Source organism: Numida meleagris, chromosome 1, assembly GCF_002078875.1.
Source record: "Numida meleagris isolate 19003 breed g44 Domestic line chromosome 1, NumMel1.0, whole genome shotgun sequence".
NCBI lineage: Eukaryota > Metazoa > Chordata > Aves > Galliformes > Numididae > Numida > Numida meleagris.
In genome coordinates, this window is record NC_034409.1 from 78356106 (window position 1) to 78380410 (window position 24305).

Consider the following 24305-nt stretch of genomic DNA (forward strand, 5'->3'; position numbering starts at 1 on the left):
TCTCTACTTGTAGAAATATTGAATGTCATCTCCACAAACACCTCCTCCCTCACTGCTTAAAAAAAAATTCTGCTACTCTCAACAAAATGAGCACGGAGAAGCATTCATGCTGTAGCTGACAATTTCTAGGATCTTTATTTCCATCCCACTGCATGCATGTGTGTAAAGCTGCTCAGGAGACATTTAGAGAAGTGACTGGGAAGTGAATTTCACAAAAAAAAAAAAAAGGAAGACATTGTCCAGAGTACCACAGCTCAGGAAAAGGCTAAGAGTCACAATTGACAGCTCTGCTCTTATACTTGTGCAGCAGCTGTTAAATAACATCACACAACGGTTTCAACTGAATTTAGTTGCAGTATCCTTGACCTAACAGTGAGAATGGGAGTTACAAGACAGGTGGGAAGAATGCCATCTTGTGTCAGGATGGAGTCAGCACAGCTAGTTCGACTGACAATCATCTTCATCTTTGAGCCGTATTAGAATGAGTCACTGAGAACAACTTAAACTTTGTTAGAGGTGAAGATCTACCAGCAGCGCTTTCAAATAAAAAAGCATTTCTTGGGAGAATATAATGAACTGGAAATATCAAAGCAGAAAGTCCCACACAATGCCTATGGGCTAGGAGATACAATTTGAAAGAAACTTATATTTTACAAAAAAAAAAAAAGGAATACACACTAGTAGAATTTCATACTTACCATTTTTGGTTAATCAAGTAAATACAGATCGGGTATGCTGGGATTTCTATCAACCCTGACAGGGCTAAATTGGCATAAATGCTTCCACCTAAGTCACCCACATTAAGGGTAAGACCGTAATAAACCAAGCTGCACACAAACCTGTAAAAGACAGGAAAAAAAAAAGAGTAAAATCAGAGCTGTAACTTTGGCAGCCATACCAAAGCACTCATCTGGCACAAAGTAGTACACATTATATACAGCATTTTAGATAGCAGGCCTAGAACTTTTCTACCTTCCTCTAATTTCTATACCCTGGTCCAGTTCTATACCCAATCCTAATTTCCAGATTCTGATTTTCACTCTTCCTTTGTAACCCTTACTGAACTCTGTACAGAGAAAAAAGGAACAGGTCACCAATTAATTCAGCAGTAAATCAACAAGGCAACCTTCTAATTCTCATTTACAGAGCAGAAAACTGACTGTTCTGCACTAAATATTAGGAAAAGCAAGAGAAGTACAGATTTATGCTGTCTGCTGAAAAAATAATGCCATGGTTTTTTTTCTTTTCTCTTCCCCAAAAACGCGCATTATAAAAGCAACTGGATGAACAGCAATACCAGAGAACTTGCATACCCTGTCATACATGAGGTTTATTCCAAAAAGACAGCAAAAAAGTTCAGGGCTAGTGGAACTATCCAAAACCAAATAAGTACTTTTGGATAATTACATTTCTGCTAGTGACTAGAGGTAGTGTCATGGGTTCTTGCTCCATACTATAGCAACTGCTAGCACTGATCACCTACTTTCAATCCCCTTGCTGTGTGCAGGGTCCGCAACCACCAGACCAGGCTGCCCGGAGCCACATCCAGCCTGGCCTTGAATGCCTCCAGGGATGCACAACCTCCTTGGGCAACCTGTTCCAGTGTGTCACCACTCTCTGAATGAAGAAATTCTTCCTAATACCTAACCTCAGTCTCCCCTGTCTTAGTTTAAAACCACTCCCCCTTGTCCTATCGTTGTCAACTCATGTAAACAGTTGTTCCCCCTCCTGTTTATATGCTCCCTTCAAGTACTGGAAGGCCACAATGAGGTCTCCCCAGAGCCTTCTCTTCTCCAAGCTAAACAAGCCCAGTTCCCTCAACCTTTCTTCAAAGGAGAGGTGCTTCAGCCCTCTGATCATCTTAGTGACCCTCCTCTGGACCCACTCCAAGAGCTCTACATCTTTCTTGTGCTGGGAGCCCTGAGGCCCTAATCTCAGCAGCCTTTGAGGGTCAGGGAGGAATATACAGCTCTCAACTGCTCTATGCCTCAAGAAGCATGAGTGAAATGCAAAGATAGAATACCTCAGACCTGAACTGTAAAAATGGCTTAACGTTAGAAATGCACTAAGGAAATACCATAATAGGGATCCTTTTCATGTACGGTATCCCTAAAAATAAAGGCTGAGACAACATACGACATGCAGGATTAGCTGATTCTCAGCAACATATTCCCTCAAAGAGACAAAGCAACACAGCTGGGCCTACAAAGCATTTCAAGTACCAGGTGAACATCATGATTAAGGTGCGTCCCAAGAGAATCCTGTATCGGAAGAGATCCAAGAAACTGCCAGCTTCTCTGGGGCTCCTCTCAGCAGGGAGTTTTAATGAAAAAGTATACTTCTGCTTGCGGTTCTTCTTTGCAATGAGGTAGAGGGCATCTTCTGCTTCACTCAGCCGGCCTCGGGAATATAGCCAGCGGGGGGACTCTGGAATAAATCTGTAACACACACATTTTTTTAATTTATATATAGAAATCATATATATTGCAGAGATAGCTTGAGGGCTTTTCTATTCTACAGTGCTGGGCTTGCCTATGGAAATAAGGCTGAAATATGTTTCAGCATAAGGTAGTTTCTCAAACAACCCTTCAGGTATAGAATACATTTACTGATACAGACGAAGTATGTTGGAAGTAAAGGGAAATAATTCAAATGTAATTTAGGTAACAAAAAATTATGCGTATATGTATACACACACACGCAACAGTATAAGTTCCAGTATCATTAGGATTCCTCCTAGTGGAATTCAGAATCAAAGACACTCCGTGTTACTGAAAGAAAAATGTTTTCACAGTGTTTACTAGCTGTCTTCTGTTCCTCATGTTCCAACATTTTCCCAAATTCTCTCTTGTAGATAGCAAGGCTGTACAAAAAAATGAGGCTATTGCACTTCACACACAGCATTCACTTGATAGGTCTGTAACTCCAATACACCCTAGAAAACAAATCAACTATTTTCAGATCCCTAGAACTAATTTAAACTTCTGCACAGAGACAAAGTCTTAAAAAGGTTCTGGCAAAAGGCTGAAGTATCATTTTTTCCTGAAACAAGTGTTTCTGTGCTTTTATAAAACAAGAGTTTAGAACAGAATATGCTTTCTTCTCCATGATAAAAAAAAATTGGTAACTTTTCCTACAAATAGTCATTTTTAAGTAGTGTAGGTGGGAGGTAGTGTGAAATTTGGAATGAAAAATCATTACTTACAGTGATATGGGCCTCTGAGCACAGCTCTGAAGTCCCAAGCATAAAGTGCTTCAAAAAAAGTTGTACATGTTATCTGAAAATTAAAATAAATATCAAAAAGCCCCAAACGCCACTGTTTTAAGTTTTGAAACATTAGAAATGTCAAATATGCCTTCCACCTCACAGCCAGCCTTTAAGATCTTTCCCTGAGTTATGATGCTTCCTTTGAAAGGCTGTTTTGACTGTTTAGCGAGAAGGTAATTACCAAAGTTAAATAGCTATTGGAAGGAAAAAGCCTTAAGTTTGAACAGCAGCTAAATTTTGTTTCTTCTCAGTTGCTGAGTTTTTGCTGAGAAAAAAAGAAATGAGAAAGGAAGAGAATATTGCACCACATACCTTTCAGTGCTGAACTCCACAAACAGAAATCCTGACTACCTTAATAAAGAAGCCTTCTTCCTAATCTTTCCTAATCATAATATTTGAAAAATCAAAAGGAAGTTGCCCATTTTTTTCTTTTGCATGTCACATTTAAGACTGTACATGCAAACAATTTCAATGCAGTTCCTTCTTCATAAGCAGAATAAGAGAAATATGTTATCATATAAGCACATAAACATTTATCTATCTTTTAGGACATGTACACAGTATCTTGTAGCACATCAGACAACAGTTGAAAGAATCTATACATAACAATGAAAGAATAGGATGTTCAACACCACTTAAGACTACTCTGATTTACAGTAAAAATACATACACAATGCGACATACACTTGCATTCAGATATTACAGCACTGCAATTTGAAGTAAGCATGTAACACGAGGTGGTTGAAGTTGAGAAAAATACCTTAGTTACAGCACTTCATACCCTCCTAGAAAAGCTCCTTGACCTAACTGTATTTTCTCTCATTACTGACATCTTCCCTGACGAAGTTCAGTTTGAAAAACAACTTACAGAGAGAGAAGAAAGACTACTGTTCCTTCCAGGTTAACCACAACAGCCAGAGTCCTCCAGGAACGAATGAAGTACCCTAATAAAGCATACTGGGCAATTCCCACAGCAAAGAACAAGCCACCAATAGATCCTAACACACAATAAAAAAAAAAAAAAAAAAAAAAAAAAAAAACAAAAAAAAAAAAAAAAAAAAAAAAAAAAAACAAGAACAAAAACACCATTATCACTCCTTTAAAGAACATTGCTAACTCCCAACACATGGGATCATACAGAAAATACCACTTCATTAAGAACATGTCACTCAGTAGCTCAGGCAAACACACAGCTATTCAACAAAAGAGAATTCCATCCTTCACCCACTCAACGCAGGTGCACTGCACCTAATTGCAAACATCAAGACAAGTCCAAAAAGCATCTTTCTACATTCTGCTCACCTAAAGCTCTGTAAAGAATTAAAAATGTATAAAAAGTAGTACAAACCATTGGAAAAGTGGCATTTTTAGAAATACATGGTATTCATTTGCTGCCCTCATGATCTGGAAGGTACCCTTTCTTTTTTTTTTTAAAAAAAAAAACAGTCACTGATCTTTCATCATAACACCTCTTTGGTACTTGTTAGGGACATGGTAATTCAAACCCCAGAGCTGTACTGGTACAGTCTAGTATGCATCATATCTGAAGGACAGCTTCAACATCAATAACCAGGACAGTCAAAGGGGCCGTATCTTTTGTTCTAAGTCCTAAGGTGGATTACCAAATGGGACAGATCTCCTTTTGAACACTAACAATAGTTATCTTCCCATTGTACAAAAAGTTTTTTTTTTTTTAATTTATTTTTGAGAACAGCCAGGGATGAAACAATTGATATTTAGCAAAGAGACACAAACTAAGCTCTGTTTTCCACAGTGTCTCAGTTTCAGCTGGGATGGAATTGTTTTCTCTAGAGTGTCTGGTATGATGCTATGTTTTTGGTTCCAGGAGAAAAACAATGTTGATAAACAACTGATATTTATAGTTACTGCTAAGCAGTGTTGTACAGAACCAAGGCCATTCTCAGCGAAGGGCCCAAGGAGCTGGAAGGGAACAGAATCAGGACAGCTGAGTAAAGCTGGTTAAAGGGATATTCCATACCATATGTCATCATGTAGAAGGAGCTTTGAAATGAGCAGGAGTTCATCTCTCTCTTTTCCACTGCCCAGGGGGCTAGCTGGACATCAGTCAGGGGGTGGTGAGCAAATGTTTGTGCATCACTGGTTATACACATTCAAATATATATATATACACATACATACGAATATATATATAGTGTGTATAAAGTGTTATCCTTTTCCTTTCTTTTCCTTTTCACTAGCTTAGTAAATAGTTTTATCTCAACCCGCAAGTTCTACTCTTTTTCTCTAATTCTCTCCCCCATCTCAGTAGGATGGGGGGAAGTGAGCGAACTGTGTGGTGCTTAGCCACCTGCAGGGTGAAACCACAACGCACAGTCCCAATTCTGGTGGGCAGAGCTCAGCTATCATAAACTACAGGCAAGCTTTTAGCTGCATAACATCCACAGGGTATTTGTTTCAGCTTGAGTACACAGTTAACTTGGGTGATGCAGAAACCTGAATGGCCAAGTTATCTGCTGTGCTTGTCTAAAGTTCATATTAAATAAAACAGGGCTCAAAGACTGTGGTCACGCAGATGCTCAGGAAAGCAGAGTTAACTTTGTAAATGCCAGTTAGCTTTCATGTGTCTCAAGCAGTACATATGATGGAAGTCGGTAAGTTCTGACAATAAAGACACTGACACTCAAATTTTACCTGCTAATGCCCAGTAGGCAGTACCCACACATTCATTCAGTAGAACAAAGGCCACCAGTGACATCCCACCATTCATCACCCCTACCAAGAATCGAGACACGGCAAAGAATTCATATGAGGGTGAGAATCCATTTGCAATGGCAAACAAGATGTCGAGGGCAAAACCTGGAAATGAAGGCAAAAGGTTTCATTTCAGGAAAGGATAGTAAAATAGAAGTGTTTATCAATGTCTTTACTTGATATTCACTTGATACCTTAAGTAATCACATTCATCAGCTACAAAACACCACTACGTTCCACAAGTATGGGTAGAAATACAAGAACCCAAAGTCAATACCATAAAAGGGAGAACACAAGGAGTGATTTCTAATACGTGACTTGCAGTACTAAATCTCCAAATTGAATTCATGGAAGACAATTTTTCAAACATTTAAAATTACTTCCTGGCTCCAGTTAAGATGGTTTCATATTTATGTTCATACAGAAGTCCCAGACTAAGCGTATGACCAAATATCTCCCCTCATTTCTGGATAGCACTCCATATAGATTAGTGAACCTTTATCAGGGGATAGTACGTGGGAAGTTTGCGCTGCACAGCAGGCTCATTTTTTATCACCTTTGAATTAATGAGATTGTTTCTTTGGAAAAGAAACTGCACTCTTTTTAATTCTATATGCTCATCCATTGACAAAATACATACACAAAACACAAAGTTCCAAATGTTTGATTTGGGGAAAGTAAAAACAACAAAAAAAACCCTCATGAACTTTAAAGTGATGATCCCAAATAGAAAAAAAAATTAAATAATGCAGTCAAGAGATAAAGCATCAAACAAATTTGCATGTTATACATATAAGATTATACATATACATTGCTAATAAATTATTAGAAATACTAATTACTTCTGAGCATGAGAACCATCGTTTGTACTTGTTTTTTTTTTAAATGCAAGCCCCTGTAGTATGATTCCTAAATTCAGAACGTCTCCCTAATACTCAGGTACTGATTGAACAGTCAAATATTAATTTCTTGTCCCCAGAAATATACTGGAAAGACAAATCACAGCTCTGTACTAAGCTCCCAGCAGAAACTGGGCTCTTGCCACTCATCTTCAGAGATGCAACACCTCCACTTCATTCACTTTGATCATTTACCGGAGGAAAAGATCATTACTGTTACCTGTGAGATAGACTTTCTTCCTTCCAAAGCGGTCTGAGAGCTGGCCAAATGAGATTGCTCCAACAAACACACCACTGAAGTAGAAAGAACTGGCAGCACTGACTTTGTATGATGTGTTGCCAATTAAAAACCACTGGATGGAGACAAAAAAGGAGAATTAACCAGAGTCAAAACGGTTCACCAAAAGCTAATAGATGGAGGGGGGTGACACATACTTTCAGGAAGATAAAACTGCCTAAATCTCCTAAGCATCCCAGTCAGTCTGTCATCCCATAGCCACTGGAACAAGTGCTTTCTTCCAGACTCTCTGGAGGGGTAGTAACCAATTGCACAACTCCCCAGATCAAGTATAGTCTTTGATCCTGAACTCAAAGATAGATCCCTCATGGGATATTGTAATTTTGTAGCCTATGTCCCCTCTCTCATTTTTATTGCCTTTCCTCACATAAAAGCTACTAGCTTAAATATATTCAGTCCTACCTCTTGGCATGTGCGTAGGCACACTGTGCAAAATTAAGCATTGTGATTTATGTCCAGAAATATTTCTCTCCCCCTTACTAACTGTCTTGTCACTGAGAAACACTTTGGTAGCTTTTGACAGGCTTTCTGGTATTGCTCATCCTTTTATTTATTTATTTTTACAGAACTTTTTATGCAACTTCCAATTCCCTATTCCACATACACACCTGATCTTCAGATGTTCTTACAGACCTGATACTGCCTCAGAAAGGATCAGCCTGGCAGAGAACATCCTTTCCGCTACAAAACTTGAGTTAAATTATATCATGTACTCACCGTTCAAAATTTATTTCCTTTTTTATTCTCAAAACTTCACATATAGTGTTATTTTCTTTTTTTTTTTCCTCCTCTTTTGTCCTGAAATAATGTTTCCTTTCAGAGATACCCATATTTTCTTCCTGGACAGGTAAGCTGCTGATTATGTCATTATCCCTGTAATAACAATCTAATCCTCTCTTCATAATCTCTTCCCCTACCAAAACCCCATCAGATATCCATTTTAGTCAGGCTTATATTATTTCACATCTCAGCTATAAACTACCTCACCATGAAAAGAGAACTGTGCAATTAAACCTCACCAAGATTACAGAGCTAACAAAATATAATCACACAGAAGCTCCAAGAAAATAACTTGCTTACTCTCAGTACATGCTTCATCAAATTGTCACTTAAATGGTGAAGCATGTACTGACATGATCAGCAGTAGCGTGTCAGGACTCTGACGAAACTATCTTCTGAAACTAACCATGTGACCACAAATTAGCTTCTCTAGATTTAAAAAAATAATTCACAATAAAGTATATTTCTATAATAACAGCATATGATGAGATTACATTTAACTAGAAATAACATAGACAGTTAATTTTATAAGAGCTACAAGAATAATTCCCTAATTTTGGTATAAATTTTGTGGAAAAGAACCGATCTCAGTGACATTAGATTAATTCTGAATCATTCAGAGATCAGAGCATAATTTGGTTGTGGTGAAGTAAAATTTGTTCAATCTCAGTGATTGAGACATCCTTTAAAGGACTTGAGATTTCTCTTCTACAGAGAGGATATTACATATCTCTTTACATCAGATTTTTCAGTGTAAGTTTGCAATAGTCACATAATTGGGAAATGATACCACAAGGTAAACATTAAAAATATCCTCCTCAAATGTTGAAAAAAAAATTCTCTACACGTCAGTAGAGAGACCGCTTAGTGATCAAAAGCCTCCAAGATAAGATCAAATAGTTTTTGAAGAAATGCACTGAGATCTTTATAATTAACCCCATTTTCAAATATGTGGTACACGCAGTTAAAGTTTTGAACAAAGTTGATTTTAGTAGTGGGATATAGGAGGCAACAGGATTTTTATACTCGTGGGCCTTTTCTGAAAAGTTCAGATTCTGCTTTGAAATTCTTTAATGTACAAGATGCCTTGGGATATATTTTTTAATTTTGTATTTTAAGTAAACTATGTTCTTTACACAAATTTTTCACCTGTGCAGCTAAGGTGTACAAGAATCTTCACAAAATTTACGTCCTAAGGCACTGCTAGGCTCCGAAAACATGTCTGACTTGTCAAGATTAAGAGAATAAACCATTACCGGAGAAACTGGAAACCAAAAAATGAAAAGCTCAGAAAAGATTTAAAGAACTTACCGACAATTGGCTTTAAGTTATGCTCAAAAAAGCCACTGTCCATTAGGATTTTAATTGCAATAGAGGCATACGTACTCATCCTCTTTATTACCAGAATAAGAAGCGGTACACGTTGTACACAATTGCTTGGTACTGTTCCAAAACTGACAGTTATTAATACGCTCATAACCAATAACGTTAAGTACTTTATGGGACCAACTCAAACAGCATTAACACATTTGGACAATAGCCATGAATTATCAAGTGATGCTACGTTTAACTCAGCTGTACAGCGCTAAATTCAGGTCTTACTCAGATAGGGCTCTTGCACAGAAGAACAATGTTAATAGATATTGTAGGCCTCAGCAATGGCAGGTGTTGCACATAGCACAGCATGAAAGCTGGAATCACTCCTTTTAAGACAGTGGCCATACCATGAAAAAGGACACTTACAGAACACAGAGGTCACGGTGACAAAGCTAAAGATTGTTTTGGGATAAAACAGATGAGGTTGCTTCATACATCTTGCTCTCCACTGCCCATGCCCTCCCTGAAGTTGCAAAATAACAGCAGAAGCTGTTTTCTCTCCAATTCCCTTCACTGCTTGCTAATTACAGGATGGATTCACTACATGCATCTGTCTTACCAAGGGAACTGCAGAAGGCAGACAGAATGAGCTTAAGGTACATACAGTATTTTAAACACATTAGTACAATGACATGATTCCAGCCCCATGGTGGAACCAGGCTATGCGATCCAATACCCACCTCCTACATGCAGAAGGTGGGCAGTTTTAGTGCAGAATGATGATCAAGATTTGTACTGCAAAATAAGGGTTTTGCAGGTGCCGATGAGGATAGGAATAGGTTACTCATTCTCTACCTGGAAAATGCACCTGCTTCATTTGCTAATCAAAACATGCATTAGTATGGGAGAAAGAATCAGCAACTCTGTCAGCTTTCCTTCCCAGTCTGTCAACGAGATTTAATGCTCACACACAGGACAGCAAAACCCATTTCAGACTTACCTCAGAGACTATTGATGTGAAGCTGCTGCTGAAGTGTACATGCTTATGAACCTCACTGCCATTGGCAGTCAGGAGCCATTCCCCAAAGGCTCTCTGCTCACTTGCTGACTGGTTGCTATGGCTCTGGTTAGCCGAGAGCAATTCCAGATCCCAGTGATATGGAGGAGTTGCCCCCACCAATGCAATGAGGATGGCTTCAGTGGCCACATAGAGCTGGAAAGAGAAAAACATCAAAGATGCTAAACACACATCCAAGCAATGTTTCCTTTACAGTTGGATCAATACAGCATTTCAATAATCCTATATTTTCCTTCTGCCACTACAGCATGTTGCATATGGTCCCCATCTATTCAATATCACAAAGCAGAGAACTACAACTTCAACACAGTTGTTCTTGCACTTCTTACCTGTGGACTGTTTGAGAGAAAGGAAGTTCCGTTCCTGACACTCCTCACTCAGAGACCAATCCCAGCTCCCACACACAACAAGTACAGCACCCGGATGCTTAAAGAGTTGCTAATCATAGAATGGCTTGAAAGGGACCTCAAGGATCATCAAGTTCCAAACCCCCCCCTGCCAAAGGTAGGGTTGTCAGCCACTAGACCAAGTACTAGATCAGATTGCCCAGGGCCCCATCCAACCTGGCCTTAAACACCTCCAGGTACAGGGCATGCACAACCTCTCTGGGCAGCCTGTTCCAGCACCGCACCACTCTCTCAGTAAAAACTCTCCCTGGCATCTAATATAAATCTCACTTCCTTCAGTTTAAAACTACCTCCCCTTGTCATATCACTATCCACCCTTGATTTCCCTCATGTTCATAAACTCTCTTTAAATGTCGTGGGGAGACCTCATTGTGGCTTTCCAATCTTTTCCAGGCTGAACAAGACAGGCTGAAGGAACTGGGCTTCACAGAAGAGGTGCTGCAGCCTTTTGATCATCTTTGTGGCCCTCCTCTTGACCCTCTCCAAAAGCTTCACATCTTTTCCGTGTCAGGGCCTCCTCCAGATGGGGTCTCACAAGGGCAGAATAGAAGGAGGATAATCACCTCCCTCACCCTGCTGGCCGCCCCTCTTCTGATGGAACTAAGGATGCCATTGGCCTTCCAAGCTGCAAGCACACACTGCTGGCTCACGCTAAGATTTTCATCAACCAAGCCCCCTAAGTCCTTCTCAGCAGGGCTGCTCTGAAGGAGTTCTTCTCCCAGTTTGTGTACATATCTGGGATTACCTCAACCCAAACGCAAAACCTTGCACTTTGCTTTGTTGAACCTCATTAGGTTCAGAAGGGCCCACTTTCCAAGTTTATTAAGGTCCCTCTGGATGGCATCCCTTCTTTCTCCTGTATCAACTGCGCTGCTCATCTTGGTGTCATCAGCAAACTTACTGAGGGTGCACTCAATCCCTCATTTCCAGCCTCCACCTGGATTCAGAGCCATTGACCACAACCCACTGACTGTGATCTTCCAACCAATTCCTTATTCACTGAATAGTCCACCCTTCAAATCCACATCTCTCCAATTCTGAGATAAGGATGTGGTAGGGGACCACACCAAAAGCCTTGCAGAAGTCCAGGTAGATGACACCAGTTGCCTTCCCTTTATCCACCGATGCCATCACTCCATCATAGAAGGACACCAGATTGGTCAGGCATGACCTTCCCTCAGTGAAGCCATGCTGGCTGTCTCAAATCACCCACTCATCCCTCATGTGCCTTAACATGTCTTCCAGGAGGATGTGTTCCATGATTGTCCCAGGCATAGAGGTGATGCTCACCAGCCTGTGGTTTCCTGGGTTTTTCTTCCTCCTTTCTTGTAAATGGGACTTTTTCCAGTCCCTGGGGACTTCGCCTGACAGCCATGATTTTTTCAAATATGATGGAGAGTAGCTCAGCAATCACATCAGCCAGGTTCCTTAGGACCCTGGGATGCATGCCATTCAGCCCCATAGACTTGTACACATTCAGTCTCATGAGTCGGTTTCAGACTTGCTCTGCCCTTACAACGGGGTGGAGCTTGCTCTGGTTCCCATCTAGAGGTTCAGGGATGCAAGAATCCCTTCTTGTTTTTAACATCCCCCACCAAGTTCAGTTTTCATCTGTGCCTTAGCTTTCCTAATCCCATCTCTGCAAGTACAGACAGCATCCCTGTATTCTTCCCTGGTGACACATCGATGCTCCCACTACCTGTACTTGTCCTTCTTTTCCTTCAGTTTGACCAGCAGGTCCTTGCCAAGGCATGCTGGTTTCCTGCCTGCCCGACTGCTTTTTTATTCTGAGGGATGGAGAGTTCTTGCATGCTCATAAAGGCAACCTTTATGAGCAGCCAGCTTTGTTCCACTCCTTTGTCTCTAAGCACTTCTTCCCAGGAGATCTAAACCAGCAATTCCTTAAGCAGCCTGAAGTTTTCTCTCCTGAAGTTCAGGGTCCTGACTCCACTCTTCACCAGGCCTGTGTTCCTTGGGATCATGAACTCAATCAGGGCATGGTCGCTGCAGCCCAGGCTGCCTCTGATCTTAATATCTTTAACAATCTCCTCCACACTGGTAAGCACCAGGTCAGCAATACTTCACCTCTGGTTGATTTGCCCAATACTTGAACCAGAAAGTTATTGCCAATGGACTCTGGCAGTCTCCTCGTTCACTTACAGCTCACCGTGCTGCCTTGCCAGCAAATACCTGATTATCAGATTAATGCCAAAAAGTCTTTAATGCAAGTATGTTATTCTGTTTTATTCCTCCTTTTACTTGTGTTATTCATTCCATTAATTTGATGTTTAGAATAGATCTTATAATTTCATATTCCCACTAACACCAATTTTTTTCTGTTAATCTGTTTTACTCTTAAAAAGAGGAACAGAGGCACATGTGAATGTACAGATATATTTTTAATATTTATACACCCACACAAGGCCTACATACAGTAATTAATAGCTGGTTTTGTTTAAGGGAAAGAATAAATAAAAGCACTGGAACCCCAGATGGTTTAAACATGGCAGAGAGCAGGGCTCCTGGTGTGTACCCAGGAGAACAGCCACAGGTCACTGCTTTAACAGTCTCTAGACCGTTACAACCTCATCTTAAAATTCAATGCTTTAGACCTCTCTGAGCATAGGTAACTAACTCAGCACAGGAGCTCCCGAAAAAACAGGATTCTGTTGCTTCTCCTGCCGATTACTTTCTCCATGAAGAAAACCTGTCATGCCACTCCATCCCTCAAACTTTCCTTCAACCACCTGCATCTGAATGGGCCTTGCTCTACTCCCAGCACCTCCTCGGTGTATTCCTGGAAAGAGCATCTCCCTTGGGAATGCAGTCTTCCACAAGGCTGCTATACAAGTAATAAGCAGAACTCAGGAGAATGAGGATAGGCACAAAAAATAGCCAAGAGCCCCTGAATTCTGACGCAAGCAGCAGCAGGTGATCCTATTCTGCACTGTACTGAGGAACAGCTGGAGTTACACCCCAGTCTGAACCAGAATTACTACTATGTTAATAAAGAAACTCCTCAGTTGTTACACCTAGAAGAAAAAACAATCTGTTAAATTACATTATTTAAGATAAAGAACAACTTATAGGCAGATAATGATGAGAAGTAAAAGGCCTCACCCAAGAAAAAGCACAATGAGTAAGATTAGATGAGGAAGGGGTCATGAAAAAGCTGAGCTAACATATTGCTAGAGACATGTGGACACGGTACCCTCAAGCCCTCAGGAATAGTCTGAATCAGTGAAAACTTAGAATTACGGGTCACTACCTCTGGTGCATCCCCGTACTGACCCACTCAGACAGTACCATGTCAGGACTAAGCAATAATATCCTTGGTTTTGTCTTGTGGAATGATAAACATTTTTGAATTAGCTCAGGAAATGAAATCCTCAAGGCATTTAGTTTAGGGAATGAAAGCAGAACGCTCTACATTTTTGCTCCAAGTGAAGCCCAACTCAGCTACAAAAGATTAAATTGAAAAAATAAATGATTGCAGGCACACAAAGAAACACAACGAATATTTTTTAAATAAAAAAATTCAGCCATAAGCATCCTAGTGGCTGCAGCAAGCAAGGAGAGAACAACAGAAACACTTTCAATTAGTATGCTGAATCAGAAACATACACGAAGATGGTGACAGGCTGAATACAGAAAAATGCTGTTTCATAAGATGTACATCAAAGTCACTGGTGTGACAAGACTTCTTCTTAGTGATCATTTGCCTTTTACTTTGGCTAACAGGTGTGGTAAACCCTCTTAGTTTTGTTGCAAAGCAAACAGTTTTTTTTTTTAAATTGATATTAATAAAAGTGAATGAAATCGCTTGACCAGCTTTCTCAATATTCATGACTTCCAAGAAAAAAAAGACATAGAACCTAATCCAACAAACACACACAAAATCATTTAAGAAACCTTTTAAACCCTTAATTCATCCATTATGAAGTACAAATAAAGAAAAAAAAGCAAGACTTATTCTATTAAGAGGTGCTTTCAAACTTTTTAGCAGCTCATCAGTAGTTCATAGCCAGGCTAGTCATTGTGGACAAACATCAGCCAAAGCATTCACTGCTAAACAAAATTATGAGTCAACCACTAGCTTCTGACCTTTCAAATACAGAAAGGCAAGAACGGCATCTTCAAGGAAAGACAACGAATGACCTTGATAGAAGCCCATGACAAACAGAGTTACATTTCCAGGTTGAAGTTATTTCTCCTGAGCACAGTACAAGCAGCTCTAAAGCTGGAGGCCACCTTAAGTTTTTGGAAGTCCGATGAACTCATCTGCTCCGAGTTATTCCAAAAAGGGCAATTTGCCTACTAAGTCACATGATTTTAGTTTTGTTTTGTTTCTGAGCAACCATGTGCGTGTGCCTGTCTGTAGAGGAGCCCTAAAAGCATCTTCTTGTTGCAAAGTGATGCCCTGATGCTGACAAAATGCTCTTTAATGAAAGTAGCACAGTGGGGGAAGATCCCACATACTAGAAGGAAAGGCTATCTTGTACTTAGCGAAGAAAAGCCACATGCATAAAAACACAGTATAATATCTCAGACACTTGACAACTCCAATCCCACTCTGATAGGAAATACTCCTCAAGAATACTGTAACTGTTGTTGGCTATTACCTGTGCAATGGCAGTAAGAACAAGTTGTGAAGGAAGCCTGGAAACTACAAGTCCGTGACAGGAAAGATGTTGCAACTAACCTACCCATAACAAAGACAGAGAACATTTATTAACTTCTTTAAACGGGATGAGCAGAAATACAATAGGCAAGGCCGGGATTACTGTAACAATTACAATTTCTTTAAGATCTCAGGTATTTTGAAAGAACCTAAGGTTTCTCTAGAGACACAATCTACTCAATTTAAAGTTGTACTAGCAAAATGTAGTGCAGTAACTTAAGCTCTGGACTTCTCACATTAGTGCCATCCTGGAGACCCAGTGTTTCCAAGTTAATCGATACCACCTGAGATTTCTCAGTTATGGGCAGAAAAAAAAAAACCACAACAAAAACCCAGCCACAAGGCTCCTCACATAACATGATCACAGCAGTGGATTTTACTCTGTTAATACACATACTTCATTAAGTTGCTCCCCAAACATCAGAAAATAGAAATAAGAAAATTTACCTTCAGTGACGCATTGCTTTTACTACCTGCAACCTAGATTTCCACATAGTATTATAGATGCACAGAGTTTTCTGCTAGTCATCTGCCAATCTTCTACTGTAGCAAAATCCTTCCAGACAGTTATCTACAGGACTTACTTAGGGAAAGATGAAACAACTTTCTGAATTTAAAAGACTTCCACAGGACTCCCCAACCTTGCCATACCACTCCCTTGAATAAACTAATGTATATAAAGAAAGTACACCAACCTGAAAAAGAGATGCACGGTCTTGCTGCCCTGTAAAGCATCAAGTTCAGTGACACGAATTGACCAAGTTTGCTATATATCTGAATATCACAGCAGTTGACTGCATGCTGGTAAACTGAAAACATGAGGCCAGAACTGCTTCCATTCCACAGCATGTGTAACAACACAGAGGCAAGCATAGCCATCCAGCACGGGCTCATGTGCTGCAGCTCAGATGGCTGTGACAGGACTTCCCACTGCTCTGACTGGATCCCCCTAGTGCAAAGGAAATAAAGCAAACCTTGCATCATAGGCTGACAGCCCTCTAAATACGAAGGAGGAAACTGCAAATTGGGATATCCTAGCGTTATTTTTCCACCTTTAAAATCAGAAGGTCGAAAGAAAGCTTAAGTGCCTTATTAAAACATCCACATGTAAACCTGTGGTTCTCCTCTGCTAAATGCTTACACGCTTAAGTTTGAGAACCAAGCTGATAAGCAATAACCTGCATTTAAGTAAGCATTTAACTCAATAAAAAGATGCAATTAAAAGCATACGCTGATCACTTCAGTGACATACTGACAGCCAGTATCCAGACTAAAAGTTATTGCTGTATTCGTATCAGCTTTCATTAATTTAATCATTTTAAGGGCTTGCTTGAGGATAAGTAGTTTTTAATTAAAAACAACAACAGCAAAACACTGCCTTGGTTTTACTGCTGCTTGAGAGCAACATGATTTCCAGAAATGAAAGAACATTTTTGCCAATTTTGTGGTAGAACTCCCTAAACCAGTGATTTTCAATTTCAAAGTCCCTGAACTACTTCGAAAAGTTCTCTGGAAAATAATTAAGAAACACGAAGTGGCAGCAGTCTTAAATTTTAAATTTACCGTACAAGGATTTAATATCTGCAGCGTGAAGTCTGTAGGGGTCTTGAAGGAGATTTTAAAGCTCCCATCTCTCTCTAAACATATATATATATGTATATTTAACACACCACTCATTGAACAGAATGCCGCAAATCAGAAGCTGGGATAAGCTAGTGAGAGAACTCTTCCCAGTTTTCTTTACTGCAGGCTATTAAATCTTCATTTTGCCCCGCAAGGCAAATTCTAGACCTTCCCCTCCAAGCCCACCAGGATTAGGAAAACGATGAAACAAATACAGTGCTTACTCAGGTTAAATATTGATAACAGCAGAACTGACTTTCTTACAACATGACCTCTGGCTAGATGTGGAAACAGAGAAAGCCTAGAAAACAGATGCTATTGCTCCAAAGTGCCTCCAGTCTACTGGCATGGCACTTGCAAAGAGCAAGACTCAATGCAAGAAATACACACAAACCTGTTCGTTACCCATAAACCCCAATATTTAACTTTAGTAGTTGGGTTTGTGGGTTTCTTTTCTTTTAATGAAGAAAAAGGTATCTGAGTGCATAGAACTTCGCTTCTCTTTAAGTCACCCAAATAATCATGTACAAACTGGAAACAATTATTCTGAAGCCAATTAGAATCACAGAATCAGTGAAATGCATTTACACACCTACCAGTTAAATCATCTGGCAGAAAAGGAAACCAACTGTCTAAAATGGAGGGAATGTCATCGAGGAGAACAATAATGACGTGGCTTGCTAGTGGAAAAACACAGCAAATTTATTGCCTATAAAACACGGAAAGATTGGAGAGCCTATGTACACATGGGCAGGGAAGAAGGAAAGGGAGTAGTGTGTCATAAAGTAAATATCTGTATTTCATAATCTTTGGCATCCAGTACAATTATGTCCAACTTGCCAGCTCATCTTCCAAAGGTGCTCAGAGGACAGACTAGCTAGACTGATAGTTTCAGCAGAATTTGCCATGTTGAAAGTCATCCTGATTAACAGCAGAAGAGGGGACTGCTTCAGCTCCTGCTGTAGCCAATTACCATTCCATTGCACAAAATACTTGATGTAACAATAAATTCACTGTTAATAACACACAAAAACCCATCTCCCTGTATGTTTTAGCCATACAACATAGAAAGATATCAGACACCATTCACCCAGTGCCTCCCAGTTACCTTCTGTTTCCAGTTGTTAACAAGATATCCCAAAGGCAAAGTGTTCAACAACAGCTAGAGTAAACTGCTGCAGAAAAAGCTCCTCCTGACAACTTCACTCCTTACACAGCACAATTACTTCTCACATCATCTTTGCTCATGAGAAAAATCATATCACCCCTGCTGGGAACCTCATCACACAGAAGAATGCTCTCTATAGTTGGGGTGTCAGTAAAAAAAGAAATAGAGTTTCTGTAGTAAGTGATGTCAGGTAGAGTGTTACTGGACTTATAGCTGTTGCCTCCAATTATTTAAAAAGTTTTTGCTGTCCTGTTTGTTTTAAGTAAGCAAAATGATCTGCTTGATTTCCTCTGTTGCTGTGCATTCAGGATATCTGCTTCTGGGTGTTCCTCCCCATATTCATGCTTCTTGCCACATCCATCAACAAGAACTCCTGTCTTTCAACAGCACATTGAGCAGGCATCTTCTAGGACTGAACTGCAAAGAAACTGAAGCCAGCCTTGCAAATTAAGTTGCGAATGCTGACCAGATGTGTTTATATAGAGACATACACAGAACATGTTGTTTCAGTGGCAATCATAAAAAGAGCAACAAAACCTGGGAATTGTGGGATGACATGTAGAACCACCTAAAAATATAAGCTCGGTTACATGTGCTTGGTGGTTAAGATCCACCTGCGCATATAAGCATATGTCTAAAGCTTAGGATGACACACTGGTTTGGATTGAGACGACTGTGAGGGATGGTAGAGATGTTGGCAGCAGATTAGGTGTTCATGACTCTTTCTTACACCTCAGATTTGTTTTGTACTTTCTATTCAAATAAAATCCTAACAGAATACCTCATCAAGTACAGAGTAAACTGTACTAATTTATATCAAGTCCACATAGCTCAAAGAACAGCATATCTAACTCTAATACAAGCACTGATAAGATTCATAGACAAGATTTCAATATTATCACTACAACTGTAGAGTGATGTCCCATACCACTCAGGAAGCAGAACACGAGGAGAATAAGAAATGTTACGCCAAGATACACAGTTAAGCAATGCTATGTATGGAATCACATCTGTATCCTACCTGAAGCCAGACGCTGCTTCAATTGAAGTATTTCTCACGGTCTAGGGATAACTTACTTGGACAAAAAGTTTAAGTAAGCTATATGCTTTCCCTCAGAACGCTCATACAGGTGGGCTCATTAAAGAGTAGCTTTCTGCATCGTGATATTCTAATGATAGAGGTCACTACCTTGCTGCCAGCTACAAGGGGATTAGCAACACCTCTCGGTAGGGCTGCAACTGCATCGAGTGTCTTTGTCAGAAGTTTAAACATTTTTCTAATAACCTTGATTATACTAACCATCTTTATTATCTTATCTTCCCTTTAGTTAGTGATAATTCCAAGCTGGAAAGAAACAACACCCTAAGTAATTATTCAAACTACCATGCAATACGCATGTTACCCAACTTTAGGCAAAGACTCTTTCAGCTTTGCAGACAAGACCTCTCTTTTAAACTCTAAAAGGTTTTACAAATCCTTTTTAAAAGAACCATAGTAGCAACATGCTCCCATTCTCAGATTCCTATCACAGGTTCTGTTTGGACTTGACCAACCTTTCATGCTCAATGGTCAACATAAATCTCTGTCAACTGTATATATTGAGACATGAGAGCAATAAACATTTTTTGTACACTCTTAAGTATCTTAAGTAAGACGTGAGATTGTTCAGTGTTGCTACACATTGAACAACAGCACAAGACAATTATTTAATAACTCATCCATACACTTTCTCCAAAAAGCAGCAAGTAATCAATAGTGTCAAACAACTACTTTCAGTTCAAAGTAAAGTTATAAGTATTCGAAGAGTTATTAGCTCACCTTACTCCTCTCTAACTCCTGAATATACACTGGAAATGCAAGACTTATCAGCCTAGAATTCATAGAACTAGCCTAACCTCATTACCTTCAGTCAAATTTGGTTTTCAGGTATGTCTATAGAAACTAGAACAAATCGTTTCTCTACTTCAGTTATCATCATGTTACTATAAAGACAGCAACCAATGCTGCAGAATATGCCATAAAATCTTCCAAAGTCATTAAGCTAGCAGTGAATAAGCCAACAGTAATTTAATACAGTAACAGCTCCAACAAGTTAATGAATAACCGCAGCAGGTAATACAGGAACAAAATGAAGAAGTGAAAACAAATACCCTGCAAAGATGAAAAAGGGAGACCTACAAGTCTTATACTTAGGCTAGTTTTACACTGATGATGTACAATCTTCCAACTAGAACCAACCTGGAGGAATTCCCTCCGCTCCCCACCCACCAGTGTCAGTAAGCTTGTCCCAAAGGTCTGGCACCAGTTCACTCAAGCCCACAAGAAAACTGACTGCCACGTGGAAAGTTTCACACGTACAGACTTGAAATTCTTTGAGCTAAACTGTTTGTAGTTAGAATTTAGAGACCAGACATGAAGACTTCATTTTGGCACGTCAGTAAGGAACGTGGTAAAAGCAGTTTAATGTAAAAATTTATATGAGAACAAAATCACTGTAACACGAGGGAAAACAACTACAAAGCAGCACGAAAGTCAACAGATCAGAAATATTCAGAGACGAAAAAGCACAAGGTCTACAAGGAAAGGTGAAAATCTGCAAGGAATCTTATGGGTTAGGGAACGCATAGAATTTGAACTCTGTATACTCATATCAGGTGAAGGAACTTGACAGATTAGATAAAATATAAATAGTTTTCATCCTATAGTGCTTTTATCTTTAAGAATGTAGAAATAGTTCTGAAACAAATACGCTAATGTGAAAACACAAAGCCAACTGAGGGAGCATGTGGCAAGGGACAGGGAAGTGAGCAATGAAGTGAACTGTCAGTCCATAGCAGAGGCACTGACAGACTAACACGAGTTCTCCTTCTGTAGCCAGATGCTGCATCTAATCCACTGAAGGAGACCATGATTACCTGAATCCATGTCACATGTACCAAATACGTTACTTACACTTTTGTGTGAGTCCTCCAGAGTCTGACAATAAACCAGACAAATGACTAGCACAAGTCATGGCAACTATCTTCAGCCTGATTGTAGCACATCCCAGCGACAGATCATATACTTTGGCATCAACAAAGGAATGCAGAAGGCAATCAGCACCCAAGCAGGAACTCGTGTAAATCTGACTCACAGGCTGAAAGACAAAAAGCTCCATCCCTAACATTTTCTGTACTTCACATCTGTGCAGGCACAGGAGTTTATATCAGCCAGAGGATGATTCTCATGGATTAAGTTCAGGAATTAAAAATAACACAAGAGGAAAACAAACAAACAGACCTGTACACCTGTTCATTTCTGTCGTACAACAACCCTGAATTTATTTCGTGATTTGTAAAGATACAGTCTACTTCTGAATTGAGAAATAAGTTAAGCTGTCAAAAAGTAAACGAACAAGAAAAGGCACTGCAGAACAGTTGAGCCACACTATGTAACACCCTGGGAATATGGAGCACTTGTTACAGTTGCAAAGCATGACCATTACTGGTAGAAATAGTTAATACCTCCTTCCTCCCTAATCTTCAATGAGCACACAAGTTGTCTGGATGGCCAGTAGAACAAGCTCTAATCAATGCTTAACTTTAAAAGATCAATCGGCTAAAGCAAGGGTGGTGGAGGAAAATGAATGGGGATAAACAGTACAAGGAAATAGAAACTTATAAGGTCTTTGCCATCCAACACCTCAGCTTTGCAACCACGTTATGGAACTCCCAACTGACAGAACTGAGCATCTGAACTTTGTTGGTTATCTTACGGAGCTTCTTACTACCTTTGTCAATCCCTTAGCTGGCAGAAGACATCTTCAGTCTCACTGCTTACGACTGGAAGTTCCAGGTGACTGTAAAACACAGTCAGCAGAGGGAGGGATGCTTTTAAGTCCCCCTCTTCTGTGAAACTAGTACGTTTCTATAGCGGCAGTAGTCCAGAATTAATGAGTCTAGATGAATTCACTACAGTCACGGTTTTGATCAGTTAAATCGGCGTAAACTAAACTTGTGTCAGATTCAAGCTGTACCTTATGCCTAGGCCAGACTATAAAGATACAGATTCTCCTTGTGTCCGCTTCATTAAGGTTGGAAGAGATCTCTAAGACCATCCAGACCACCTACAAACCCATCCCCACCACGTCCACTAACCATGTCTCTCAGTGGCACATCTGCTTGATTCTTGAACACCTCCAAGGACAGTGACTCCACCACCTCCCCGGGCAGACTATGCCAGTGCCTCACCACTCTTCCTGAGAAGAGATTTTTCCTAATATCCAGCCTGAAGCCGTGCAGGATCCCCTGCAGAATCTCCAACACAAACTGCTGCCTCGCAGCCTAGTTCAAGGAAATTAATTAATTTCAGTGCAAGCTGCCTTTCATCTGACAAAGCGCACGCTCTCACTTTGTGCGCCGAACGACACAAGCCGGGACTCCTCAAGGCACAGGCAGCACCAGCCTTGTGCCCAAAGCTCCAAGAGCAGCAGCTCCAGCCCTGCCGCTGGCTAGAGCTCCTCCCAGCGCCGGGAGCGCGGCACACGCCGCCGGTTGCGCCCCGAGCAGGCTCCGAGCGGTCAGCACCGAGCTGCAGCCCGCACGCGATCCCCCCCCGGGGGCAGAGGCGGCGGCCCCCCTCACCTGGAGGAGCACGGCCAGCAGGACGCACAGATACACCTGGTAGGGCCCCATCTGCCCCACCAGCGGGAACGCCTCCTCCACCTCCATCCCGCCGCGCCGCGCATCCCCGGCCCGGGGCTGGCAGCGAAGCTCAGACCGGGCCCTCGCCCAGCAGGAAAGGGCGGGAGGGGCGGGAGGCGCGAGGCGGCGCTCACGCGCAGCCGCAGCCCCGCCGCCGCCCGCGAGGGAAGCGGAAAGGCAGCGGCCGCCCGAACGCCGGGAGGAGCCATAGCGCACGCGCGCGGGAGGAGTTTGAGTAGAGGGTGGGCGGGAAGGGAGGCTCGCCTACTCCTCGGGCTGCCATTGGCTGCCAGTGAGGAGGGGGCGGGGAGGGGCGGCATCGAGTGAGGGTTGTGTGAAGGAGAATGAGGGGAGGGTGGCTGAGCGGTCTGCGAGGAGCCTGTGGGGTGGTGTGAGGGACGTGTGAAGGGAGACTGTGGGTCGTGTGATGGGGCCTGTGGTGTGTCTGTGAGGGGAGCGTGAGGGAGGCAGTTGGCTGCAGCAAGCAGACTGAGAAGCTGTACCTATATGGTGCACTCTGCTTTAAGCCTGTAAATTCATGCACGGCTCCTGTATCCTGACATACCTGATGGCCTTCCATGATGGTGTAACTGTGTCAGTGGACGTGGGAAGAGCCACAGACATCATCTGGACTTCAGTAAGGCCTTTGACATGGTCCCCCATAACATCCTTCTCTCCAAATTGGAAAGCTATGGATTTGATTGGTGGACTGTTCAATGGACACGGAACTGGTTGCGAGATCATACCCAGAGAGTGGTGGTCAATGGCTCATAGTCTGGATGGAGATCAGTGATAAGTGGTGTCCCTCAGGGATCAGTATGGGGACTGGTGCTCTTTAATAACTTCATCAATGACATGCATCAACAATGGATCAAATGCACCCTTGGCAACTTTGACACCAAGCTGAGTGGTGCGGTTTACATGCTCAAGGAATGAGGTGGCATTCAGAGAGACCTAGACAGGCTCAAGCAGTGGGCCCAGCTGAACCTTGTGAGGTTTAGTAAAGCCAAGTGCACGGTTTTGCACCTGACTTGCACAACACCCACTATCAGTACAAGCTGGGAGTTGTAAGGATGGAGCACAGCACTGCTGAAAAGGACCAGGGGGTACTGGTGGATGGCAGCTGGACACAAGCCAGCAATGGACATTAGGAAGTACTACTTTTCTGAAAGAGTGGTCAGGCGCTGGAATGGGCTGCCCAGGGAGGTGGTTGAGTCACCGTCCCTGGAGGTGTTCAAGAAACATTTAGATAGAGCGTTGAGGGACGTGGTTTAGTGGGGCTATTGGTGGTAGGTGGATGGTTGGATTGGATGATCTTGTAGGTCTTTTCCAACCTAGCTAATTCTATGATTCTATGATCTTGGGTTGCA

The 24305-nt window shown here is 41.3% G+C and overlaps 1 protein-coding gene across 4 annotated transcripts in view; it reads right to left on the reverse strand.

The window, feature by feature from the left end:
- The window catches only part of SLC22A15 (solute carrier family 22 member 15), a 51187-nt gene extending 28087 nt beyond the window's left edge, over positions 1 to 23100 (reverse strand). For 2 of the 4 annotated variants that reach the window (XM_021397783.1, XM_021397792.1), the window contains exons 1-7: positions 22876 to 23097; positions 10296 to 10508; positions 7121 to 7253; positions 5942 to 6106; positions 4137 to 4266; positions 2223 to 2438; positions 699 to 839 (exon numbers count right to left, since the gene is read on the reverse strand). In XM_021397783.1, the coding sequence (XP_021253458.1) occupies positions 699 to 839; positions 2223 to 2438; positions 4137 to 4266; positions 5942 to 6106; positions 7121 to 7253; positions 10296 to 10508; positions 22876 to 22962 (1085 nt within the window). In that variant the 5' untranslated portion in view covers positions 22963 to 23097. Of the gene's footprint in view, positions 1 to 698; positions 840 to 2222; positions 2439 to 4136; positions 4267 to 5941; positions 6107 to 7120; positions 7254 to 10295; positions 10509 to 22875 lie in introns of all 4 variants that reach the window. The other 2 variants (XM_021397802.1, XM_021397812.1) reach the window with 2 other exon arrangements.